The sequence below is a fragment of the Eretmochelys imbricata genome, chromosome 1 (genome assembly GCF_965152235.1).
Source record: "Eretmochelys imbricata isolate rEreImb1 chromosome 1, rEreImb1.hap1, whole genome shotgun sequence".
Taxonomy (NCBI): Eukaryota; Metazoa; Chordata; order Testudines; family Cheloniidae; genus Eretmochelys; species Eretmochelys imbricata.
In genome coordinates, this window is record NC_135572.1 from 224,703,016 (window position 1) to 224,726,203 (window position 23,188).

At 48.9% G+C, this 23,188-nt stretch overlaps 1 protein-coding gene across 5 annotated transcripts; it reads right to left on the bottom strand.

The window, feature by feature from the left end:
* Positions 1–2,676: 2,676 nt before the first annotated feature.
* On the bottom strand, positions 2,677–22,327 carry PHC1 (polyhomeotic homolog 1). 5 transcript variants are annotated; one of them, XM_077824608.1, is made up of 15 exons: positions 22,069–22,327; positions 17,013–17,172; positions 16,171–16,281; positions 14,717–14,794; positions 13,638–13,787; positions 12,435–12,590; positions 10,618–11,116; positions 9,448–10,214; positions 8,145–8,292; positions 7,698–7,906; positions 6,853–6,967; positions 6,119–6,227; positions 5,207–5,357; positions 4,394–4,625; positions 2,677–3,971 (listed from the first exon to the last, which is right to left on the bottom strand). In XM_077824608.1, the coding sequence occupies exons 2-15, from the start codon at positions 17,124–17,126 to the stop codon at positions 3,817–3,819; spliced, it is 2,994 nt and encodes a 997-aa protein (XP_077680734.1). In that variant the 5' UTR covers positions 17,127–17,172; positions 22,069–22,327; the 3' UTR covers positions 2,677–3,816. The 5 variants fall into 5 exon arrangements, with proteins under 5 accessions (XP_077680734.1, XP_077680740.1, XP_077680745.1 ...); XM_077824614.1 differs by lacking the exon at positions 22,069–22,327 and adding an exon at positions 21,573–21,937; XM_077824619.1 differs by lacking the exon at positions 22,069–22,327 and adding an exon at positions 20,157–20,372.
* Between the last annotated feature and the right edge of the window lie 861 nt (positions 22,328–23,188).

Sequence of the window (23,188 nt, forward strand, 5' to 3'; positions counted from 1 at the left end):
GCCTGTTAGTTTGACCTCAATTGTATGCAAGGTCTTGGAACAAATTCCAAAAGAGAAAGTAGTTAAGGATATAGAGCTTAACAGTCATTAGTATAAAATACAACATGATTTTACAAAAGGTAGATCATGCCAGACCAACCTGATCTTTGAGATAACTGATTTTTTTAGACAAAGGAAATGCAGTAGATCTAATCTACCTGGATTTCAATAAGGCATCTGATAGAGTTTCACATGGGAAATGATTACATTGGAAAAAATGGAGATTAATATGAGAATTGAAAAGTGGATAAGGAACTGATTAAAAGGGGTCATACTGAAAGGTGAACTGTCAGGCTGGAGGGAAGTTACTAAGGGAATTCCTCAGGGATCAGCCTTGGGACCACTCTTATTTTTATTACTGACCTTGGCACTAAAAAGTGGGAATGTGATAAAATTTGCAGATGACACAAAGTTGGGAGGTATTGCCAATATGGAGGAGGACCAGAAAAGTATACAAAAAGATCTGGATGACCTTGTAACCTGGAGAAATAGAAATGGGATGAAATTTAATAGCGCAAAGTGGAAAGTCATACACCTAGGGGCTAACAAGAATTTTTGCTATAAGTTGGGGACATATCAGTTGGAAGTGACAGAGGAGGAGAAAGACCAAGGTGTATTGGTTGATCACAGGATGACTATGAGCTGCCAATGTGATGTGGCTGTGAAAAAGGCTAATGCAGTCTTAGGGTACATTAGGCAAGGTATTTCCAGTAGAGACATGGAAGTGTTTTGTAGCATTATACAAGGCACTGGTGAGACCTCATCTGGAATACTGTGTGCAATTCTGGTCTCCCATGTTTAAGAAAGATTAATTCAAACTGGAAAAGGTGCAGAGAAGGGCAACAGGGATGATATGAGGAATGGAAAAGTTACCTTTGGATGTTTGTTTAGCCTAACCAAAAGAAGGTTGAGGAGATATGATGCCCCTCTGATGCATTTGTAGAGAGAAAATGCCATGGAGGGAAAGGAATTATTTAAGTCAGTGCCAATGTGGACACAAACAAATGGATATAAACTAGCCTTCAACAAGTTTAGGTTTGAATTTAGGTGAAAGATTCTAACCATCAGAGAAGTTCAGCCTTCCAAGGGGAACAGTGGGGGCAAAAAACCTAACTTGGTTCAAGACTGAGCTTGATAAGTTTATGGAGGGGAGGGTAAGGATGAGACTGCCTACAATGGCATGTAATCAATCTGTGACTGCTAGCACAGATATGGAACACTAGCTCAGGAAGGCTCTGAGTTACTACGGAGAATTCTCTCTCAGCTGTCTGGCTGGCGAGTCTTGCCCACATGCTCAGGGTCTAACCACTCGCCATATATGGCATCAGGAAGGAATTTTCACCTAGGTCAGATTGGCACCTTCTTCTGCAGCATGGGGCGAGGGTCACTTGCAAATTTAAACTAGGGTAAATGGTGGATTCTCTAACGTGTAGTCTTTAAACCATGATTTGAGGACTTCAATAACTCAGCCAGAGGTTATAAGTCTATTACAGGAGGGGGTAGGTGAGATTCTGTGGCCTGAAATGTGCAGGTCAGACTAGATGATCGAAGGTCCCTTCTGACCTTAAAGTCTGAGTTTATGATCAGCTTTTAACCTCTGAGTATTCAAAATATGGGCCATGTGTTTTGTTATCCAGTGTTTTAGTCAGATGGGTCACAAGAAGTGCTGGTTTCTTGAGGCCTGTATTCAATAAGTAAATAAAACCTACAGAAATTCCCTTCCAAACAAGTGAGAATTTTAATTATAAAATTCAAACTCAGTATTTCACTGTAAGCAAGTTAAGGTTCCTGCACCGACCCTCAGTTCCTGTCCTCCCTCCTCTAAACACCTTCCCTCACTGCGGTCCCCTTTTCTAATGCAACTCTGATACATACCCTTGACCAAAGTCTCACAAAATCACTACTATATACAAGAGCAAGACTCAGCCCTTCAACTCAATTATGTGGTAGCTTCATTACTTTCAGCCAGGCCAACAGCCCTCCAGTAACCTATGCAATTGCCTGCTAGTGATCAGAGAGAACACCTTTTAGCTACAGCCATCAGATGGGTAATAAAACCATATCCTAGCAGACCTTATTAGCATCACGCATGGGGGTGGGGGAGGGGCTGGGAGGACTCTCTCAATATGGCCCCTCCTGCAGCACCATGCCATTGCTGTTCATGTATACAGAGCAGACTTACATTTCATCGGACTATTTATGCGAGTAGCTCTTATGCAGAGACACATGGCACAGAACGAATCCCAGTGTTGAATTTACTCACTGCTGAGCATTAGGGACGCATTTTCCAAAAGCATTCACCCCAGGAGCAGAGTTAAGTCAGTGTCGGACACTTTTGAAACTCCCATCCTACTGCACTCTAGCAACCAAGTCTCATCCTTATCTCTTACATTTTCTGGAAGTTTCCTTGATGTGTGTTGTTTTGTTTTTAAGCAGAAGCTTCCTTAACTGGAGCTCTGCCTGATCCATTAGTGGAGCCTGGAACCTCTGAAGCTGTCAAACAAGTTTGCAAAGTATTGCATTTTGCCTACCAACTTTTTGTGTAGAGGAGGGCAGTAAGTGTAGAATTAAAAGGGGGAGAAAAGCTTAGGTTTTGCTCAGGTCTGTTTACATATGTCATTAAGATGCAGAATTAAGCAGTTTTTGAAGCATTCTTTTTATGAGGAAAAGAATTATGTGTTTTACAACCAAAAATAAGAGACCCGAGGCAGATGGGTACAGTCCTGCCCATTGAAACTTTGTCCCGTACACTCTCCTGAGGAGAGTGGAGAAGAGATACAAAATAATACAAACTGAAAGAGAACACTAAAATGAAAAGTCCCATAGAACAGGTTGGAGCCTTAGCACTCTTAAACTCCTGCTTTGGATCCATAAGTAACGTCCCAGTCTTGGGGAGAGAGACAAACCCCTGAGGCTGCAGAGCTCCCAAAATGAATGCTCCCCCTTGTTCTCCAAACTCCTTGGCAGAAGTGCTCTAATTAAACCCCCTTCTACTGGCCCAATGGGGGTGAATCTGGAGTGAGCAGCTACTACAACATTTACAGCCTTCAAGCTGCACCGCTAAAGGAGACAGTAAAGCAAAGCAACTGCTTTTGCCCTGGGCTTCCAGGGTTTGGTACATATGCCATGATGGCTATTAAACCCAACTCAGAACCATAGTCTAGGAGGCTTTAAGGAAGTGGAATGGGAGGTGGCACTTTAAGTGCTAATTCTTACCTGTCAACCTCTCCTAACATCTGGAATTCACTAGCTTTCCTCCCCCACAGATAAGCAAGGCAGCTGCACTGGGTAGGTTCTACTCCATGCATCACATCCTGGTATGGTGAAAAATTCAAAAGAAATAACTGAGGATCTAGCAGCCCCACTGTGGCAGGAAGGGGCCAGCTCAGCTCTCCTTCCCCTCCCCCGCAAAAAACTGGTTACTTCCAGAAGCCTCTGAGGTGGAAGGATGTCCTTTTTTCCCCCCTTTCTAGGAGTTTCACTTTCTCTGGTTCTCCATGGGGGGGAAGGATTTAAAAGAAAGTGAGATGCACTTCATGAAGGGAAGAAAAGTTTCAAGGCCCCAGGTGGGAGTTTTCCTCCCCCTTGTAGCACCGTTAAGAGACCAAGACACAGGCTGCCAAGTGATAGTTTCACTCATTTAAAACTTCCTCTCTCATTTTCTTTCCTTTGTTATGCAAGATCATAGGAAACGGTCCCATTCCCCCAGCCATGCGCTCCCGAGGCAGGTGGTTCCACTGGGGTTGGGGGAAAGGGAGACCTCTGGCACCAAGGCCGTTAGGTCTCCTTGAGGATGTTGATCTTGGCGCAGATCTTGAGGGCAGGTCCCAGCTTGATGTTCATGGCGCTCATGAGGTGCTCCTCTTTAAGCAGCAGCAGGGCCTGGCCATCAATCTCCTGTGAGCGGAACTCCTCTGCGATCTCCTGGCAGCCTGCCGGGGGGCGGGGGGGGAGGCAAGAGAGAAGGCCAAGTGAGACAGGTCTCTGACCTACACACTCCCACTCCATTAAAAATGGACTCCTGCTTCCAGTCTCCCAGGCCATCCTGGTGAGCAAGAAAGGGGGGAGGGGGTGTTTCTAAGAATCTGCCCCACTCATCTGCCCTGGCCCCTGCTCTCCTGGTAAGCTGGGGAGTACAAAGGATCTGACTGCACTGCCTCAGAATCTGCTTCAATCAGAAGCCCCAGGAGTGAAGCAAGAAGAATGAGGAAAGGATTACCCAGCTCCCCACATCCCAAGCTTCCATGCTGGGCACCCTGCACCCCTGGCTGTCAGACATGCTGTTAGCCCTTCGTGCTCTATTGGGTCACACATGTAGGGGAGAGGACAGGACAGGGCAAGAGCTTGGCCTCACCTTGCAGGGATGCGATGAACTCATACACCTCCTCTACACTCCAGCGGCTGGGGTTGCTGGACAGGAAGTCCGGGTTGATGCCATGTAGGTCTGGAGTAGGTGGGGCCATGTTGGAGCTGGTCAGGTCTCGCTCTCCATGACTAACCCTCACTGACAAGGGCCCTGGGGACGTGGGGGACAGAGCCTCATCATAGCTAGAGTTGTCGGAGCCTCGACTGGAGTCTTCCTGCCCCTACAGGCACCAGGGAAGTGGGGGAGGAGAAAAAGGAAGATGGTTAAAAGAAACCTATTAACATCAAGAGCAGCCTGGAGAAATCTGAGAAACTGGACAGAATGAGCAGCCCCAGTGGGTCTTGGTAGCAGTTTCTCTTCTGCAGTGCATTCTCCACACACTGTGTAAGCAGGGATAACTCATCCCAATGCAGCCACTTCTGGGGTGAAATGCAACAACTGTTCAAATAGGCAGTGCCATACATCACACCACTGTCATGGGAGAGAAGTACTCGAACTCTGAGGAGGGAGTGACTTAGAGAGGCAGAATGAGTTAGGACAGAACACCCGATTCTTAGCCAAAGTGCCAGCGGATCTTGGCGTAAGCCCCACAAGTAGCCAGGACTTTGGATTTAGTCCCAACCAAAGAAGTACATCCAGGGCTTGAGGGGCCAGCAGTTCCAGCAGCAGAGACAACTATAGTACTGTGATGGGGACCGAGTATGTCCAGGGTACAAAAGACAACATCTCCAGTAAGGTAATGCTCCATCGTGCCAGGCTCGAGATCTGGCAGGACAAGGGCAAATGGGGCTGTGTACTCACCCGATGGCGCTTGCCCTGGATCTTGGCTCGGGCGATCTCGGAGCTGCTGCGCCGCGGTCCACGCCGACGCACACGGACATAGTTAGCTTCCTGGAACTCCTTCATCTTCTTCCTCTGCAGCCGAAACTGATGGCTGCAGCTCACATTGTACCTGAGACAAAGAAGAGCACACAAGCAGTGAGGAAACAGTCCTGCTCATCTCCTACTCCCTCCCCTAGATGGGGACAGAAGGTGACTGACTCCTCTTTGCCATTGGATTTCAAGGTCTGTCCCACCTCTTCCAGCCCTCCTCTTGAAAGGAAGCAGTGCTGACCTTTAGCACAAGCAACATTTTCAGACCACAGAATCCTGCACTAATTCAGCAGCTGATGGACCAACCAGACCCCTCCCTCCAGAGGGAGAAAGCAAGATGTTCTGGGTTGTGTCCTCTCGGGACAGCAACTCCTGGCGTGATTTTCCCACATTTCCCTCCCCTCACGGCCCACCCCCAAATACACACATTCCAGATCTGGGCGTTCCAGGCCCCATAGGGCTAACACAAGCCAGCAGAGTGTTATTAACAGGCCTTTGCTAACTAGCTGTGGACTTGACCATTGCTGAGGGAAGAGAATTCTTTCAGTGTGTAGGAACAATTCCCTCACCCCACTTCCTGGGAGAGTCAAGAGCATTTTAGGTGCAACACCCTGACCCACCACCCCAAAGGATTAATCGTGGACAGATGCTCAGCAGTGACTATCCAAGTTATAGGTCCAATCCAGCAGGCTCTCTGCACACAGAGCTCCCAACTTGGCCAATGTAGTTCTTGCATGGAGGTCCAGATGGAATGAGCACTGTATGTAACTTGGGGAAGGGAACATATCCAGCTGTGGGGGAAGTATAGTCAGAGAGAAGGGGGATAAAGCCTGGTGTTACCTTTTAGCACAGGTCATGGAGCAAAACCTCTTGGAGCCCCGGAACTGATTGGCTGGGGCATATTTCCCACAGTACTCGCACTTCAGCAGGTTTGTCTTCTTGTCCAGCTCTAGAGCGAGATCCTTTGTTACAACCAAAGAAAAATCACACAACCCCCCTGCCCCCAATTACTACCAGGAACAAGAGAGTCACTCAGCAATCTCAGCCATTTCTCTTGGGAGAGTCTACTGAGCTATTAGGCTGTGGAAGAGCCTCCCTGAGGGATGGGATGGAAACCCCACTGACTGAGATATTGACGACAAGGATTGGACAAAGACATGAGCAAAACAGAGAGGTTCGTTCCTCTCCTAATGCCTCTTAGAACCTCCCCTCTTGCCACGCATAGACACCCCTATCCTCCACACAAAGGCAGGTATCCCCTCAATTCACCCCTCCCTATTGGCTCTGCACTGCATTGGAACCTCCAGGCTTCCAACAGAGAGAATCCAGACTGCCCAAGTTAGTGCTGACCAGGGATCTCTAGTTAGTGTGTAAGGACTCTTCTCTCCCTCCCTCCCTCAAAACCCAAGAAATGAAGACCCTAGATCTCCGAGTTTAAGCATCATGCTCCTAGTCCCTCGAGAAAGGAGAGAGCAGCACCCACCACCAACTGTGAAGTATGGGAAGAGGAAACAAGAGAAGGCCGAAAAGCTGTTTTCCTGACACAAGCTAGGCTCCCTGGAGCTGAGACTCACCCAGGGTTGCACTATCTCCTCCTGGGGAGTTGCTGGACTGGTTCTCACTCTGCCCGGAGGGAGCCCCTCCCTGGAGTGGCTTCTCAGACTCTTTCAGCAGCTGAGAGCAGCCAACCTGCAAAGGGTGGAGAAGTGAACTGAGTCAGGGAGTGAGGCTCCTTGCCCCCAGCAGGGATCCCAGCCCCAATCCTTCTCAGAGCTCACTGAGAAGGGGAGACCTTGAACCACATAGTGGTCATTCCTTCCTGACCCAGCCAGCTGGTGTCCAGTGCTTGCTCAGAAGCCAGACATACTGATTATTTGTATCCTGGCACCATCACTGTAGATGCTCTTCTTGATCTTTAATCTTGCTAAACCACTCGCCTTGAATATCCTGACCTCTAGAGGTCTCTTCCAGTCCTATGATTCTATGATCCTGCAGCAGCGAGTTCCAAAGGACAGTGACACACCACATGAAGCAGTATTTCCCTTATCTGGTTTAAATTTACAGCTCTTTACGAGCAGCAGTGCCCCCTTTTCCCTGTATTATGAGTCAGTCCAAAGAGAAGAACCCGCTGACATTCCCTGTCCCATTCGTTGTGTCAGAGACCTTTGGAGAAATCAACCAGCCCAACTTTGCCTTCCATCCTCCCACTTATCTACTTGCCTTTAATCCCTCTGCCTCTTTCCCTGGTAATTACAGCACAAATCCCTCCCTTCCCCTCTTTTGTCACTGCACCTGGGGGGCAGGGGAGAGAGGGGTGGGGAAAGAAACTTCTCCAGTGATGGAAGAATACCAGTCCCACAAAAAGCAGCTTCTCCCCAGGGCTGCTCTGACTCCTTCCCCTGTGGACCCCGGCTCTTACCGGGAATGGCTCTGCCCCTTCCTGGATGACAAAGCCCTCGATGATGTGCGTTAGGATCTGGGGCTTGACGATGGCCTGTGGGGGTTTGGAGTCTCCAGTCTGTCGTGACACCATTGCCAGGGTAGGGGCAGGGGAAGATGTGGTGGTGACGGACGCTGCTTCACTTGTGGGGGCATTTGGAGTTGTGCTGAGGACAGGCTCAGATTTCTCTGGAAGAATAAAAGCTCATAAGGAAGAAAGGACTCACCACAACTGATCTGACCACTGGCCCATCTAGTCCATCCTGCCAGCTATATTATAGCAGTCCACACCTTTGGCCCATCCAGTCCACCATCCGACTTCATATCACTGGCCCATCTAGCCTGTGTCCTGTCCATCACCATGCCCCTCTGCTTTACATCATCAGGCCACAGACCGAGCAATCAGAGCCCTTCTCTACCCACTCACCTCCAAAGCCACTCTTCTCCTCCATGGTTTTGGGACTCTCTGCCACAGGAGACGACTTGGCGGGCAGGAGTATAGTGGCACTGGGCAACTCCTCCTTCTCCTCCTCAGACTCTGCTTTGCGCTTCACTGCCAAGGTCTGGGGCTTTCCCTGTGTGGGAGGACCAGGAACGTGTAAGGGGAGAAGTGGAACCCAAAGTGCAGGGAAAAGCAGAACACATACGAAAGGTCAGAAGGGAAATAGCCAGCACCTCCTCAACCCTCCAGCTCCAGCCTGGTTCCTTCCCATGGTCAACCCCTCATGTTTCCCACCACCATGGATCTAGGCTGCCATGCATTCCTATTAGGGAACAATAACATCACAACACTGACATCTCCATTGCCGCCATCACCATCTTGGTGCTCTGCATCTCCTCCTCCTACGTCAACCACACTGATTTAGCAGCGCCATGACACAGTGACTCACAATGTCCCCAGTCTGTGGTGATGGGCCCCATGAGAAGGAGGTGGAATGGCAGCCATCTGCCAGTTTCCAGATAGGTTGGTCACTGGCCAGAGTCTGCTCCCACAAGTGAGCAGGGATTGATACAGTGGTGGTCTTGGATGGGAACAGAGAGCTGCAGAATCTGGGAGCTGTCACAGAAGCTCACTGTCTTGACAGCAGAGTTTAGAAACAACGGAGCCAAATTCCACCTTTAGCTACCCTGGTGAAACCCACAGAAAATCAACAGGGCTGCAGTAGGGTGCACAGCAAGATCCCCAAATGAAGTCCCTGTGAACACTGAGACAGGGACCCATGCAGCCTTATGAAGATAGTGAAAGCTACCCCCACTGCTTTCTTTGAGGGACCACTGGAAAATAGGAAGTCCCCTGCCACCAGGGGATCCTAAAAGGCCTACAGCTGGCCTGATCTTAGAGGCTGATACAACACAACAAAGGGTCTCTGACCTGGAAAGGCCCACATCTAATGGGAAGAGGGGAGCTCAGGCTCTGTGGCTCATTCTGCCCCTGATCCCTCTGCCAAGACTGACAACAAGGAGGCCAGTTAATGCTATCTGTGACAGATACCTGCCCCGTTTTGGGGAGGACTAAGCTCCAACTCATTTCATGAAGGCTACTGAATCACCATATCAGAGAGAATGACTATTGGTCACTAACTCCTCGGCTGGATTAGAATCAGTGCCCTAGAGGGGAAAAGCTTCATCCCCATCTCATCTCACTGGCATGCAGCTGGATTGAAACTGGTGCCCTAGAAGTGAAGGTAAAGAACCCCTATCCTATTCCCCTTCCCATTGGCATCACTTACGGGTAATTGGACAGGCTGCATGTAGAATGCTGCAGGCACCTGAGCCATGACTGGGGACGAGGCCGTGCTCTTCACCACATGGGCCGTGCCTTGAACTTGTGCCAAGTTGACTCCAGTTGTGAGGGGAGGGGCTTCCTGGGGGGAAGCTGTGGCAGAAGGAGCTTGGGATGATGGGGAAGTGGCATGGGCTTGGGAGACGGGCTGGACCACTGCTGGCATACCCCGGGGGGCCGACGCCGTAGGGGTAATCTGAGCCAAACCCAGTGCCTGGGCTTGGGCTGAGCCCTGCTGCCGGCTCCCCACCACCTGCACTGGGATGTGTGGTGGGGGCTGCTGCGCTGCTGACACTTTGGCAGCCCCAAGCTGTGGTGGTTTGATGGGGGCTGAAGGTGGCTTGGACTGAATGGGTACAGGTGACTTGGTGGCTGGCTGGCAGGGGCTGTCTGGCTGGAGCTGTATGGGCTGAGGCTGTGACTGAAGCATGGGTTGGACCACAAGGGTCTGAGCCTGCTGCTGATTTTGTGAAGGCGAAGGCTGCTGCTGGGGAGGCGGAGCTTGCTGCTGCTGCTGGGTCAGAGGTGAAGCTTGCTGTTGCTGCTGCTGGGCCAGCTGGAGGTGGGTGGCGGTGTGGAGGAGCTGGGACTGGCGGTGCTGGAACTGCTGCTGGTGATGAATGGCAATCTGCTGCTGGATCACCACCTGCTTCTGCAGGTGAATCTGCTGCTGTTGCTGGATCAGTGAGTGGGGCTGGATCTGTGTGTATGTGGCTAGAGACAAGAGAAGGGGAGAAGAAAAGGAGAGTGCACAGCATTAACAACAAAGGGGCAGCAGGAGATGAAGGTAGTGGGAAATGTGGGATACAGACCCTTTCACCTCTGGGGCACTGGTTCCAACCCATCTCTCTACAAGTGACCACCACAACTAGCCCCACTTTTGGTAGTTTCAGCAGAGAAGCCAAGGACTAAAGAGGCTGAGAGAGACTTCCCCTCTCAGTCTGGCTGGGGAGGGACCTCTTTGGTGGGAGCATGCTGGAGGGGAGGTATGTGTGGGAAGTTCCCACTGCTGGACTTTCAAGGGTCAGCCCTTGTCACAGAGCTGAGTTAGGGAGCTAAACAGCAAGAGCAAGGGGGAAACGGAGGAAGCGGAGGTAAAGGCTGGATCATCACCTACCTGAACTGATCAAGGTCTGGCTGGGCGCTGGCGTAGCTGTCCTAGTCAGGTTCATGCCAACGGTTTGCTGCCCACCGTCTGCTTCAGACTTCTTTGTTGCCGCTGCATTCTCTGTCTCTGTCTGGCTCCCCTGGCTCACTGTCACTGCCTGGGCAGCTGCTACTGGTAACGGCTGCACCACCCCAGTGCCTTTCCTCTGGCAGCTGCCCCCAAGGCCAGACGAGGCTGCCTGGCCCACCCCTGTGGTGGCCTGGCTCCCACCACCTGCCACCACGCCCCCAGAGACACCATTACTGCCTGTTGCCCCTTGGCTCAGATTCAGGGACTGGCCTGTGTTGCCAGAAGAGGCCTGAGCCACTGCCAAGGTCTGGCTGGCATTTGTGGCCTGTGATAGGCCCGAAGCCTGGGAGTTTCCTGGAAGGGCTGCTTTCTGAGCAGAGCTCTGCAGCTGGGCATTAACGACTGAGGTCTGCTGGCTCCTCACAGCCAAGTTCTGCACCTAGAAACACACACATACAAAACAACCCATTTGTTTAGGTTACAATGATGCTCATGTATTTCCCTGTAGTTTGACAGAGAGAGGCAGGGAGCCTGGAAACACCATAAAAGGTCCATTTTGGCTCCACTGGCAAAGTCAGTCAGTCAGTCCATGTCCAGTCCATATCCATGTCCAGTCACTCTAGCCTCTTGCACTCAGATTTGGCCCATACTTCAGAGAAATACTGAAAGTGCTACACTATTAGAGGGGTCATCTCTTCGTAGAAGACATTAACCTGAACACCCTTCTGCCCCAGCTCTGGTGCAAGTTAAAGATTTCATGGCACTTTCTGAAGGGAACTTGAAAATAGCACCATTCTCTCAGAATAACAGGTTCTAACAGCACAGACTGCATGAGCAGCATGGGACGGCCTCTGTATGTGTCTGCCTGGCCTTTGAGCTGTTGGGATTCACCTCAGCATTGTCTATAGCACCTTGGGATCCCCTTTCCAGCTCAGTAAATCTCTTTTTACTTTTGGGCTGCCTATCTCCTTTCCCTGGGCACGGGGCACTCCACCCAGGAGGCCCAAATCTCCTCTCATTGTTTGCAGCCCACTCTGAGCTCTCCAGTTCTCTTTGCACTTTGGTGCTGCCATCCTTTGTGCTCACTCCCCCTCCAATTGCAATGTTATCTGCAAGTGTGATCGCGGTTGGCTTTACTCCAAAGAAACAGCAGGCAAGACAGATGTGAAGCAGCTGCAGTGGGGCAGGAGCTCAGGGGACCAAAAAAAGGCCTCTGGAAATACCCAGAATGGTCGGATGGGGCAAGACAACTGGTGGGGAGCATCCATGCTCCTTGACCTGAAGGAAACCTTTTAAGGAAAAGCCCAGCCTCTGTGGCCTAGTCAATCCTTGGCCTCTTTAAGATGGCCAGGGAACAGGACCAATCAGTATTAATACTGGCAAGGGCTCTTTCTTGTGGAGCACCTGCCTCACTAGGAACTGGACTATGAATCCACCAATTTGTTTCACTCAACGTAACCAAACAAACAGTCATGAAGATGGAAATGACCCAACTAGTGGGTCACCCAGAAAACTAGGCAGGAAATGAACCTGCTCTCTGGAAGTGACAAGTCAGCACAATAACACACTGAAGAGAGAATGGAGCCTGCAGACCCCACTGTCCACAGGGGGCCCAAGGATACAGAAAGGCAGGCAGAGCAGAGTTAGCCTTCTACAAAGGGAGAGCTTGAACTGGAGACAGAGATCCGAGAGTGGGGTGAGCGTGCGTGTGTGGGAAGGGTTGGGAGTGCGAACCCCAGGAGGGGGGCATCACTGACCTGGTCTGTGTCTGTGTGGACCCCGGGAGACTGAGCGGGTGGCACCTCCTGCTGGACAGCAGCCACGGCCCCGTTAGGCATCAGGATGAGCTGGGAAGTAAGAGGCACATTGCGGCCCAAGGTCCGGTTCACCTGCAACAGGTTCCCCAGCTGCGGCTGTGGGGGTGGGTTGGGTGATGTGGAGGAGGAAGGAGTGGAGGGGGAGAGAGAGAAAGAAAGAAAGCGAACCACAAGCAAACAAATTACAAAGCAACACTGGGCTGGGGTGTCACACACTGCAAAATCACCCACCCTCCCAACCCTGTGATCCAGACTGCAGCCCTTGGAACCTGGAAACCAGAAACTGCTTCCTTATGGAGCTCTCTTCCATCACACGCACAGCTGGACTGCTTACCAAAGGGCTGTCCAGGATTGGCTAAGAGACCAGAATTTCATTTTCACATGTATGTCTAGGACTGGTTGAGAGGCAGATATCTATTTGAGATGTACATCCAGGAGTGATTGAAAAGAAGAGAATTATAACCTGAGTCCATCACTGGTGGAGAGGAGGGAGAATTATTATTATAACTGAACCCCAGAGTTCCTAAAAAGGGGGTTTAATTTTTGATGTATAGCCTCACCCAGGACTGGTTTAGAGGACATTTTTTCAGACCCATCTCTGCACCCAGAATTGAAAGAGAGGCAGACATTAATTCTGAATTATGAACCTGAGCCGGGCAGTGGCTGAAGAGATTAATTTGTCAGATAAATATTTGTTCCAGAATTGGTAGAGAGGAAGAAATTTATTTTTGTGATCTATATATCTGAACCTGAGATTTGCTGAGAGGAGGGGATCTATGTTTCATATATGTACCCTACTCTAATGAGAAGTGCCATGGGATCTTCAACATCCATGCAAAGCACAGACAGCTTGGTTCCTAAAGGTTTCATCCACTAGCACTCCCTACACAGTAGAGCATACTGAACACAGTACATCTACCTTGGAACGCTGAGTCAACTCTGCTCAGAATCAAACCTGTGGTGGTTCCAGAAACTAGGGCCTTCCAACCTGAAGCTTAAAATATATCAAACCCATTCCCTGTCCTGCTATATCAGAGCCTGAGACTGGGTCCAGAGTCAGGGATTTATTCTGGTGGCCATATGACAGAGCACTGGACTGAGCAAAAGGCAGGTGTGGGCATGTTGTGTGCACATGTCTCTTACCCGGAGATACATCTGGGCCTGTGATTGATTGAGAGGCGGCGAGGTGGTGTTCCCCAGGAGCACAGACTGAGTAAGTGTGGTGGCGCTGGGAGAGCTCACGCTCTGTGAGCGGCTGATTAGCTGGGCGGCCGATGTAGTGGCCAGATTGATCTTAAAACAGAGAAAAGCCCCAATCACACAGGAAGAGATGGGGATAAAAGAGATGAGGCCCAGCCCCCTTCCCTCTACACACGCAGGGGGAACAGCAGGAACTGGCATTTTAAGGCCCAGCCTTTCCCTGTTTCCAAAAAACAGAACTAGACAGATCAGGGAGAGAATGACAGAGATTGACTTTTGGCACCATTATCCCCTCCCTTTCCAGCAGCAATATCTTGGGTGGGGCAAGCAATTGTTTCTGGTCCCCATCGCAGTATAGCCTCAGCAGCTCACGGTAGGAGCCCTTGTTCCAAGAGGCTCTGGAATCCGAAGTCAGCCACAGCGTTGGGACACTAACCCACTTACACACTGCACATCATCCAGTTACCATCAAACTCGTAATGATGGACACAAACACTGCTACTAATAGGATCTAAAGCCTAATGAAGGAATGGGGGCCTTTCTCCAGACACTGCCAGCCTCTGACTAGTTTCCCCCAGCCTTCTGCTGGCCACCCCATTTCTCTCTCTCCCCCTCCAATTAACCCTGATTCTTCAATCCCACACAAGTTCCTGACCTCCTCCCAAACAGCACTCTCCCCTACTCCCCAGCAGGACTCATCCAGCTGCCTACTGCTCATCACTCTTCTTCTCTCCACCCATGAGCCATGATCCCTTCCTCACCCTAACAGACTTTATCCCCATTCTCCCAATCACAAGAGATCAGTTTTACCTTTCCAGCTGTGGATACCTCCACTACCAAGGGGTCTACCCCTCTCCCAATTCCGTAACCCACACATAATGATGAGTGCCCCAAACGCTTACTGCTGACAGTTTCCTGCCATAACCTGTGGCTTCCTGGCATCCCCAGTGGTTGTGTGCTGCTGGCTGACTGAGTTCTGAAGGGAAGAGGGGATGCATGTAGGGAAGAGGGCAGTTACTTACTGAGGCCTGGGTGGTGGTGGTCTGCTGTGGGGTGCTGGTGTTGGGGGAGCTTGCCTGCCTGCTGGCTGCAATTGTAGCCTGTAAGAAAGGGATAGAGGGAGAGAATGAGCAACTGCAGTGAACCTTTTAATCCAATTCGAACATTTAGCCAAAAAAGAATTCCCAGTCCCAACACTTACAATCTAAGTATCAGCAGATTCCCTCCCTTCTGTACTATGACAACTCCTTCCCCAACCCCAGGGAACTGGAGCACCACATACCACACACTGCAACCTGAACTCTGTCCCCTCAATCCACTCTTCCGACTGCACCCTGTTCTCCCCACCAGTATTAGCTATGGATGTTCGGTGTTGTAGTTCAATATGTTGCAGATGGGGAGATTGGCTTCTATGGAGGGTAGAATTCAGGTTGTGGTGTGTGGGTTCTGTGGCGTATGGCATTGTGATACTGGTAAATTGTGTGTCTGGGGATAGAGGAAAAGAGGGAATGTACTATTAGGTGATGCACTTCTCATTTCTTTACCTTTGTGGTTTTGGGCTGAATTTGTTTTGTGGACAGCAACCTGAACTGTTGCACAACTAAGATTTGTGTGTATCCACTTCCCAGGTACTCCTCCCCACTATGTCGAGGGTAGGAAACAGGGATTCCCATAGACGTGCCACAGCTGAGGAAGAATTTATCTGCCAGTAAGTGCAACAGTCTGTCAGCCACCACACACAAAATCATTTGCAATGTAGGATCAATCTGACTGAAAGATGTACCTGCCAATGGAGAACATTGTGTGTCCAACAGCAAAACAAATAAACTTCCATTAAAAAAAAAAAGAATATATTCCCTGTTGCACCAGATTGTCTCAAGATACATCTCACTACTAACCTGTGTGTAGACAGATAGTGGTTTTTAAAAGGTATCAGTCAACAGAAAAGTTGGATTGTTATGGACTGATTTTAGCCAGAGACAGATTACTAACACTTCCTATTAACAAAGTTTGAAAAGAAACCAAGCAAAAATTACAGAGAAAATACAAAGGGCAGGAAACCTGACTCTGAAATTTCACATTGAAAGGGCTACCTATATGCTCAGAAAAAACAGCAAGTCACTGCCCATTCTGAGCACATTTCAGAATGTACCTGCATCCATTGTCTCCATAATAATCTATTTCATAGTTAAAGGGGATAAGGGGCTGGTGAGGTGACTCCCAGCAATATGTTCCCAATGGAGACCTGGAGGACCTATCCAAGCTCTCTTCTTTACTTGAAAGTTAATTCCATCTCTCCACAAAGCCCCCAGTTTATAATTATTTTTATTACTGTCATGCCTAGATGCTATAGTCACGGAGCAGGACCCCAGCATGCTAGGTGTTGTACAAATAGAACAAAAAGACAGCCCCGGCTCCCAAAGGTTTACTATCTAAGTATCAGAAGATTCCTTCCTTCTGTCCCATGACAACTCACCTGCTGGACAGCTGCCAGACTGTGGAGCTGGGCACTGTTGAGCTGCTGCTGGAGCATGAACTGATGGAAGTACTGGGCTGCATTGGGCTGTCTCTGCAATGCCTGAAGGGCCTGGAGAAAGAGAAGAAAACAACTCTGAAAAAAACAGATGCCACCACACACCATGTGCCCATGGGGTGCAGTCAGAGAGAGACATAACGATCTAAAGAACTGCTACAAGGAAAAAAATATCATCCAAAGTTCCCAGGATGTAGTGGGGCCATCAGCCACAGGATTTGCTATGTGAGCAGGATGCAGGACACCAGAGTAGGTGGATCAGTGGCCTGAGCTGGTACAGCCAAAGGGAGATACATGATTCAATGGACTTCAGATGTACTCCAGTTCATATACTAGACCTAATAAACTCCAGGAATTTGAAAGTTTGCATGCTAAACTAGGTGGACAAGTGCTCTGACCCAATGCTGGCAGAGTACCAGACACAAAAGACCAATGGCTGTTCTAATACAGCCAAAGGAGCTGGGACACTGAACTAAACGAACCAATGGCCTGCTCTGAGATTAGAGCTGTGCAATAATGTGATTCAATAGAATAAGAGGCTGCACGCTGTACTAAAAATGAAACAATGGCTGCTCCAGTAAAAATGGAAGCAGGATACTGGACTACATGGACTAAATGTCTGGCCAGGCTTGGCAACCCTTATCTGCCCAAGTCTGAAACATGCCAACCCTCTGAACACACTCCCACTCCAGGTGAATGGGCATACAAAGTGAAGGATGTAGAAGACCCTTCTCACTACACCCTCTTGTTCACCCATCCAACTCAGAACACATCTAGCTCCTCACCTGCACTGCCTGTCGCTCATACAGAGACATCTGAGATATCTGAGGGCGAGTGCTTCCTCCAGAGCCTGAACTCCCATTGGTGGAGTTGGAGTTCTGCTCGCTTTCAGTCTCCATGGTGACAGGTTCCAGGGATCTCAAACAGAGGAGACTGATTCAAGACCTAAATGGAGAGAATTAGAAACCACGTCACACTAACAAAAGAACCAAACTAGTATTTCATTGCATCACGGATGGCTTTTTAACTTAAATATGCCAGTCTTGTGTTCCCCACACAGCTCTGCCAGTGCCCTTCAGTCCTGTCCTTCAGCCCCCCTGCTATTCCAGTACTGGGACCCCACTCAGCTCTGTTGATGCCCCTCAGTTCTGCCTTGCAGCACTGAGAGAAAAGAGTCTCAATTTACCCAGAGGTTAGGCCCACAGTTCAGTTTAAACACAACTGTCATTTATTATCACAATTAGTTTAAGTGAAATGAACAAATTTCCACAATTTATGGCCATGCTGCTGCTGTAATAGGCAGTTACATAGCAAGCTCTAAACTCCTATAAAGGCAGGAAAATACCAGTTGTATATTATTCAAACAGTTATTCAATTACCTGACCCCCTCATCTCCATTCAAACATAAGTGAACTGAGGAAAAGAATATTGTGCTCCTAGTAACCTGTCTTCCCTTCCCAGCTGATTCTTCTTCCCAGTTCCATTATCCCGCTGCGAAAACACCCAAATGCAACCCTTCCCTTCTTGGCTTGGTCCCCCACTCAGGTTGGCTCTTCCTTCTTGCTCACAGACATACACTTCTGGCTGGGCTGTAACCCCTGATCGTTTCTGATTTAACTGTTAGATTGGGACCTGCCAGTGGGGGTGAAAAGTTGTGTGGAGAATGCACAGCCAGGGGGAATCGGGTCAGGAACATGGAGTGGTAAGGGATTACCAGCAGGAAGTGAAATGGGTGACATGGAGAATGCATGTCAGAGGGATCAGGAAAGGTTTCTAAGGGAGGTCTTCTGAGGGTCAGAGAGATTTTCCAACAGCAGAAAGATAGGTCATGCTAATATGGGGGATGGGAAGAATTGGAGAGGGTTTCCATCAACAGGGAGGCAGATGAAATGGAAAGCCTTCATCCAGGGGATCAAGAAGGGTTTCTCACAAAAGGGGAAGATGTGCCTGAGTGATCATAGAGGGCTTCCAGCAGCAGGAGATAGGGGTTGACTGGGTAATGGGAGGAGATTTTGTGATGGGGGCTCTGCATGTCTGAAGGAAACCAGAGAGGCTGAGGAATTATGCCAGTCCTGAACCATCTCCCCACACCTTCCTAGTCTGTGGTCTACTGCCCCTACCCAATCCAAAGCGTATAATCACAGGGTATTATCTATCACAATACATGTAGCACTCACTTAAGATCCATCCAGAGAGGACACAAAAAGTGATGATTTTTAAACATTTTAAGTAAATACATTTTCTTTTAAAAAATAAACCTATTTAAAATTAAATCTGAAATTATGACAATTTATGTTAAGGCCTAAACATACTACAATAAATTAATATTATTTTTAATTTTTTAAATTGTTAGTAGTACACATTTGCTGATGAAGTTTTAAAGAAATCCAACCACTATAACTGGTGGAAGTCACTGGCTAAACACCTGGAACAAGAGTTTGTTGAACTGTAAACCGGATTTTGACAGCAGTAGCCTTTTCTGAATGTAAAGAGAGAGTATTTTCTTCCTTTCAGTTTATTCATGAGAACATAAGATATGGCCATACTGGATCAGACCAATGGTCCATTCAGACCAATAGCCTGTTTTCTGACTGTGGCCAGTGCCTCATGCTTCAAGTGAGTGAACAGAACAGGGCAATTTATCAAATGATCCATCCCATTGGCCAGTCCCAGCTAATAACCATAGATGGACCTATCCCCCATGAACTACTTCTAATTCTTTTTTGAACCCAGTTATACTTTTGATTCAACTAGTTCAGTTCAATGACTAGTTCACTGAAAGTTAAGAAACTGATTAGGAGTTGAAAAAGCAGAAAAGCTTGGTTTTCCTCTTCCAATTTATAAATAAAATACGAATATGAATTTAAACTTGGTGTGAGAGAATGAGATCTGCTAGTTGTAAAATCTTGAAGAATATTCTGACCAGAAACAATCAGTTCAGTTCACTACCAACTTATTTCTTTGATTTATCATAGCACCTACGAGCTTTAGTCGTGGTCAGAATATAGTATGTACTTTATTTAATAATGAGTTTTTAATGGAAAACATGTTTTGATCAACTTTTGATTTTATGTATCTAACACATTTAAGATTGTTAGTTAGATAAAACAAAAACAATTTTAAAATGCTGATTTTGTGTGCTTTAACTGAATTTCAATTTCCACCTAAAAAGAGCTTGACACAAATTATGAGTAAAAAAATTAATAATCTAGTAAATAAAAGCACCACTCATGATTGTCTAATAATAAAAATGGTAAAAATTAAGAATCTTAATAAGCGTATTTTAAGCTATAAATTAGCTTAAATAGATGTGTCTAGATATAGTCTCCTCCTGGTTAACAAGGCATAGCAAATTAAGTGTAAAGGCTATAATTAACTGAAAAATCAACATGTTTTAATGGTTACCAACCAATGAGAATCAACTTTTCTTTAGGAAAATAATTAGAAAGTACAAGTTCAAAACAAAATTAAAAATCAATTATTTAAATAAAAGTTTCCAGCTTGCTGATTTAAATCACGATTAAACACTGTGATTTAAATAGCATTGATTTAATTCAACCCATCCCAGATCCATCAGTGATGTATTTAGTTGCCCAGACCAGTGGTTCGTATACTGTGACCTGCGCAGCTCTTTCTGAAGAACTGCAGCATTCTAGTGATTGAAACACATATGACAATCAGATAGTAGGGGACACAGCCAGAGATGAGGGAGCTCCATAAAAGTCTCTCTCTCTAGCCAATGTTGTACGCAGTGTTGTTGTGGCCATGTTGGTCCCAGGATATTAGAGAGACAAGGTGGGTGAGGTAACATCTTTTATTGGACCAACTTCTGGTTGCTCATTACATCAGGCAAGAAATATTTTTGGTTTAGGGGCCATATAAGCAAATCTTCACTTTTGAAAATCTATGCAGAGCAGACAGAGCCTCACCAGTCAAATCCTGTGGAGAGCACAAAACTGAGGAGCAAGGATCACTGTGCGGTGGGTCTGAGAGGCAGATAACGTGGGAGCACAGAGAACTCTTAGCATGCAGGAGAGGGCCTACTGAACAACAAAACCTATAGTTTTACTTCACTGCTTGCATATTGTAGGGAATAATTCCACATGGACAGAGTGGGAAAATGCACATAATATAGTCTCATGGATCATTTGCATCTCTGAATTCTACCGGCCAAACCCTTCAGTTCTTACTCAGCAATTGACCTGCTTATACTAGGTCTGAATTTATCCCACAGGGCCCAATCCTGCTCCCACTGAAGTCAATAGGAGTTTTGCCATACAATATATGTTTGACACAAGTCTGTGATCACCTAGGATGTCATGGATGTCACTATGTTGCACATCATGACCATCCAGAGCATCATAGCAACAGCAGGGATAGAACTGCTCTAAAAGCATGGGACCATGTCAACTAAAGGAGAATCTTCATTAATTATCAGCCATCTGAGGTCTCTGACAAACCATTAAATAGGTCTGATTCTACCCGTGCATTCCCACACCCACCCAGAGAGAACAATCCAGTACAGTCCCAAAGCAGAGAAAGAGGCAGTTAAGGTGAGGGGAAATTAATTGCAGTATGCTGGAGGCAGAGAGTGGAGAAGAAAAATAAGGTTACACAAATATTTAAAATCAAAGTAATCAATTCAGGAACAAAACTTACACTAGAATCTGGTGTTACCTAAGAGAAGGAGAGCAAAGCTAAAACATTAGAGTGCGATCAGAGGCAATGGACAGCAACAGGTAAAGATCATACTTGGCCCATGGCAGACAAGAGGCTGCCATAAGCAGCCCATACTGGAAATTTTAACTGTGGGGTTAAAAAAAATCAACAACCCAGATCCTGTAGATCATCACATGCACAACTCTTATTGACTTCAAGGTATACATATATATTTGAATCCTAATATCTTTACTTGCCACACTAACACCCGAATTAATTAAAACGTTATCAGTTTTGAAGAGCTCATTTATTTTTCACCTTTACTGTTTAGTTACTTTTTTCCTCTGCCAGAGAATTTCAATGGAGTTTGTTTATTTATGTATTCCATTTACAGAAAAGTTTAACCCACCGGGTCAAATTAGGGCCCAATCCTGCAAACAGTGACACACAGAATCACAGAAATGAAGGGTTTGAAGGGACCTTGAGAGATCATCTAGTTCAGCCCCTGCAGTGGGGCAGGACCAAGTAAACCTAGACCATGCCTGGCCGGTGTTTGTCCGACCTGGTCTTACAAACTGCCCAGGACGGAGGTTCTATCACCGCCCTTGGAAGCCGGTTCCAGAGCTTACCTGTGTGTCTCTGTCACTTTATGTGCGGGGACCGCTCCCGTGAGTAAAGTTACCCACCTTGTGTGTTTGCAGGACTGAGTCTGCAACTGCACCGGTGAGCCCATTAACCCCGGGCACAGCCCCAATGACCGCAGCTGGGCTCTGCATGGGGGCAAGGGCCAAACTGCTTCCGTCTCCGGGAAACTAAGCGAGGGGGCGATTTCGGGCCGTCCTGGAGGGCTCGGGGTGAACCCTTGTTTTTAACGCAACCTCAACGCCGGGCAGAAAACAGCCGGGCAGCGGGGTGGGGCCCTCCCCTGGCAAGGGCGGAGAGCGGACACAGCGGGACGCCTCAGCCCCCGCGAGCCGGGGGAAGAGGGACAGGCCGGCTCCCGGGAGGCAAATCCCCGCCGCCGGCCCCACGCCGCCTCTCTTCCCGAGGCTGTCGGGGCCGGGGCCTCGGAGGAGTCGGGGGCCTCCGGGGGGCCGGAGACACAACGCGGGGAGGGGGCGGGCGCAGCAGAGCCGGAGGCGCGGGGGGCCCGGCGCGGCAGGCACCGCGGGGGGCTGTTACCTCTGATCCCCGCCCAGCGGCCCGCTCCGCGCGGCGCCGCGCTCCTCATGGGGCGGCGGCGGAGCCCCGCGCGGCCGGCCCCCGGGGAAGGCTCCCAGCGGCCCGTCTGCCGGGCGGGGGTGCCGCAGCTCGGGCCCGGGCGGCCCCGCCAGCGCCGGGTCCTGCGTTTGGGGGTTTTCCCTTTTTTTATTTTTATTTCCCCCCTCCCCCCTTCCTTTTTTTTTTTTTTTTTTTTTTTGGGGCCTCCGGGGCTGCCTGTGCCTCGCGCCGTCACTTCCGGCCACAAGGGGGCGCTTCCGGGACACGTGACCCTCGCGCCCGGCTGCTTGCTGTTACCATGGAAACGAGAGCCCTGGCTGAGGCCGGCGGGGGGGGCTGGGGGCTGGGGGCGGGGCGTGGGGGGCGGGGCGGGGCTGGGTGGAGAGACTGCTGTGGTCTGGAGTGGACAGACTGGTTGGTTGGAGCGGCCGGCTGTGAACTGGGCTCAGTGCCCCTCCCCGACACATACACAATGGGCTGCCCCCCAACCCAGTATTGCCAACCCCACACGTTGAAAAATTGAGTCCGACACACCCCGCCCCCCATTACGCCCCCCTTTTGGCCAGGACAGTCAGTCCCCTTTTTAAACCCAGCCCGGGGCAGCCCGACTCTTTGGGCAAAACTGGGTATTTGTCCCAGCCCAAGCAACAGCTTCAAAGCGCCGGCTACACAGCTACTGTGAGAGCGTGAGCCGGAGCCCTGCACCTTGGAGCGTGTTGACCCAGGCTGGGAGCTTCACTGCTGTGGCCTGGGTAGAGGAATCCTAAAAGTGACCTAGTTTTCAGGCTAACACTCAGGCCAGTCTGAGCTACTGGGTACTCAGCACCTTTGAAAATCAGGCAACTTAATACGGGGTTTAGAAGCTTCACTTTAGGTTTCCACTTTGGAAAATCTTGGCCTAAGTCTTTCTTCTGAAGGATCAAGTATACCCACTGTTGGAGGAACCGTGGTCAACTGCACGGCCCAGTGGTCTTGTTGCCGGCACCCAGTGCCGAGAGGCAAAACAACAGCAGGGGTTGGTTCGCTACCTGGTGTGCTTCACCCAATAATCACAACGGGGTGGAGAAGCAGAAAAGTTTAT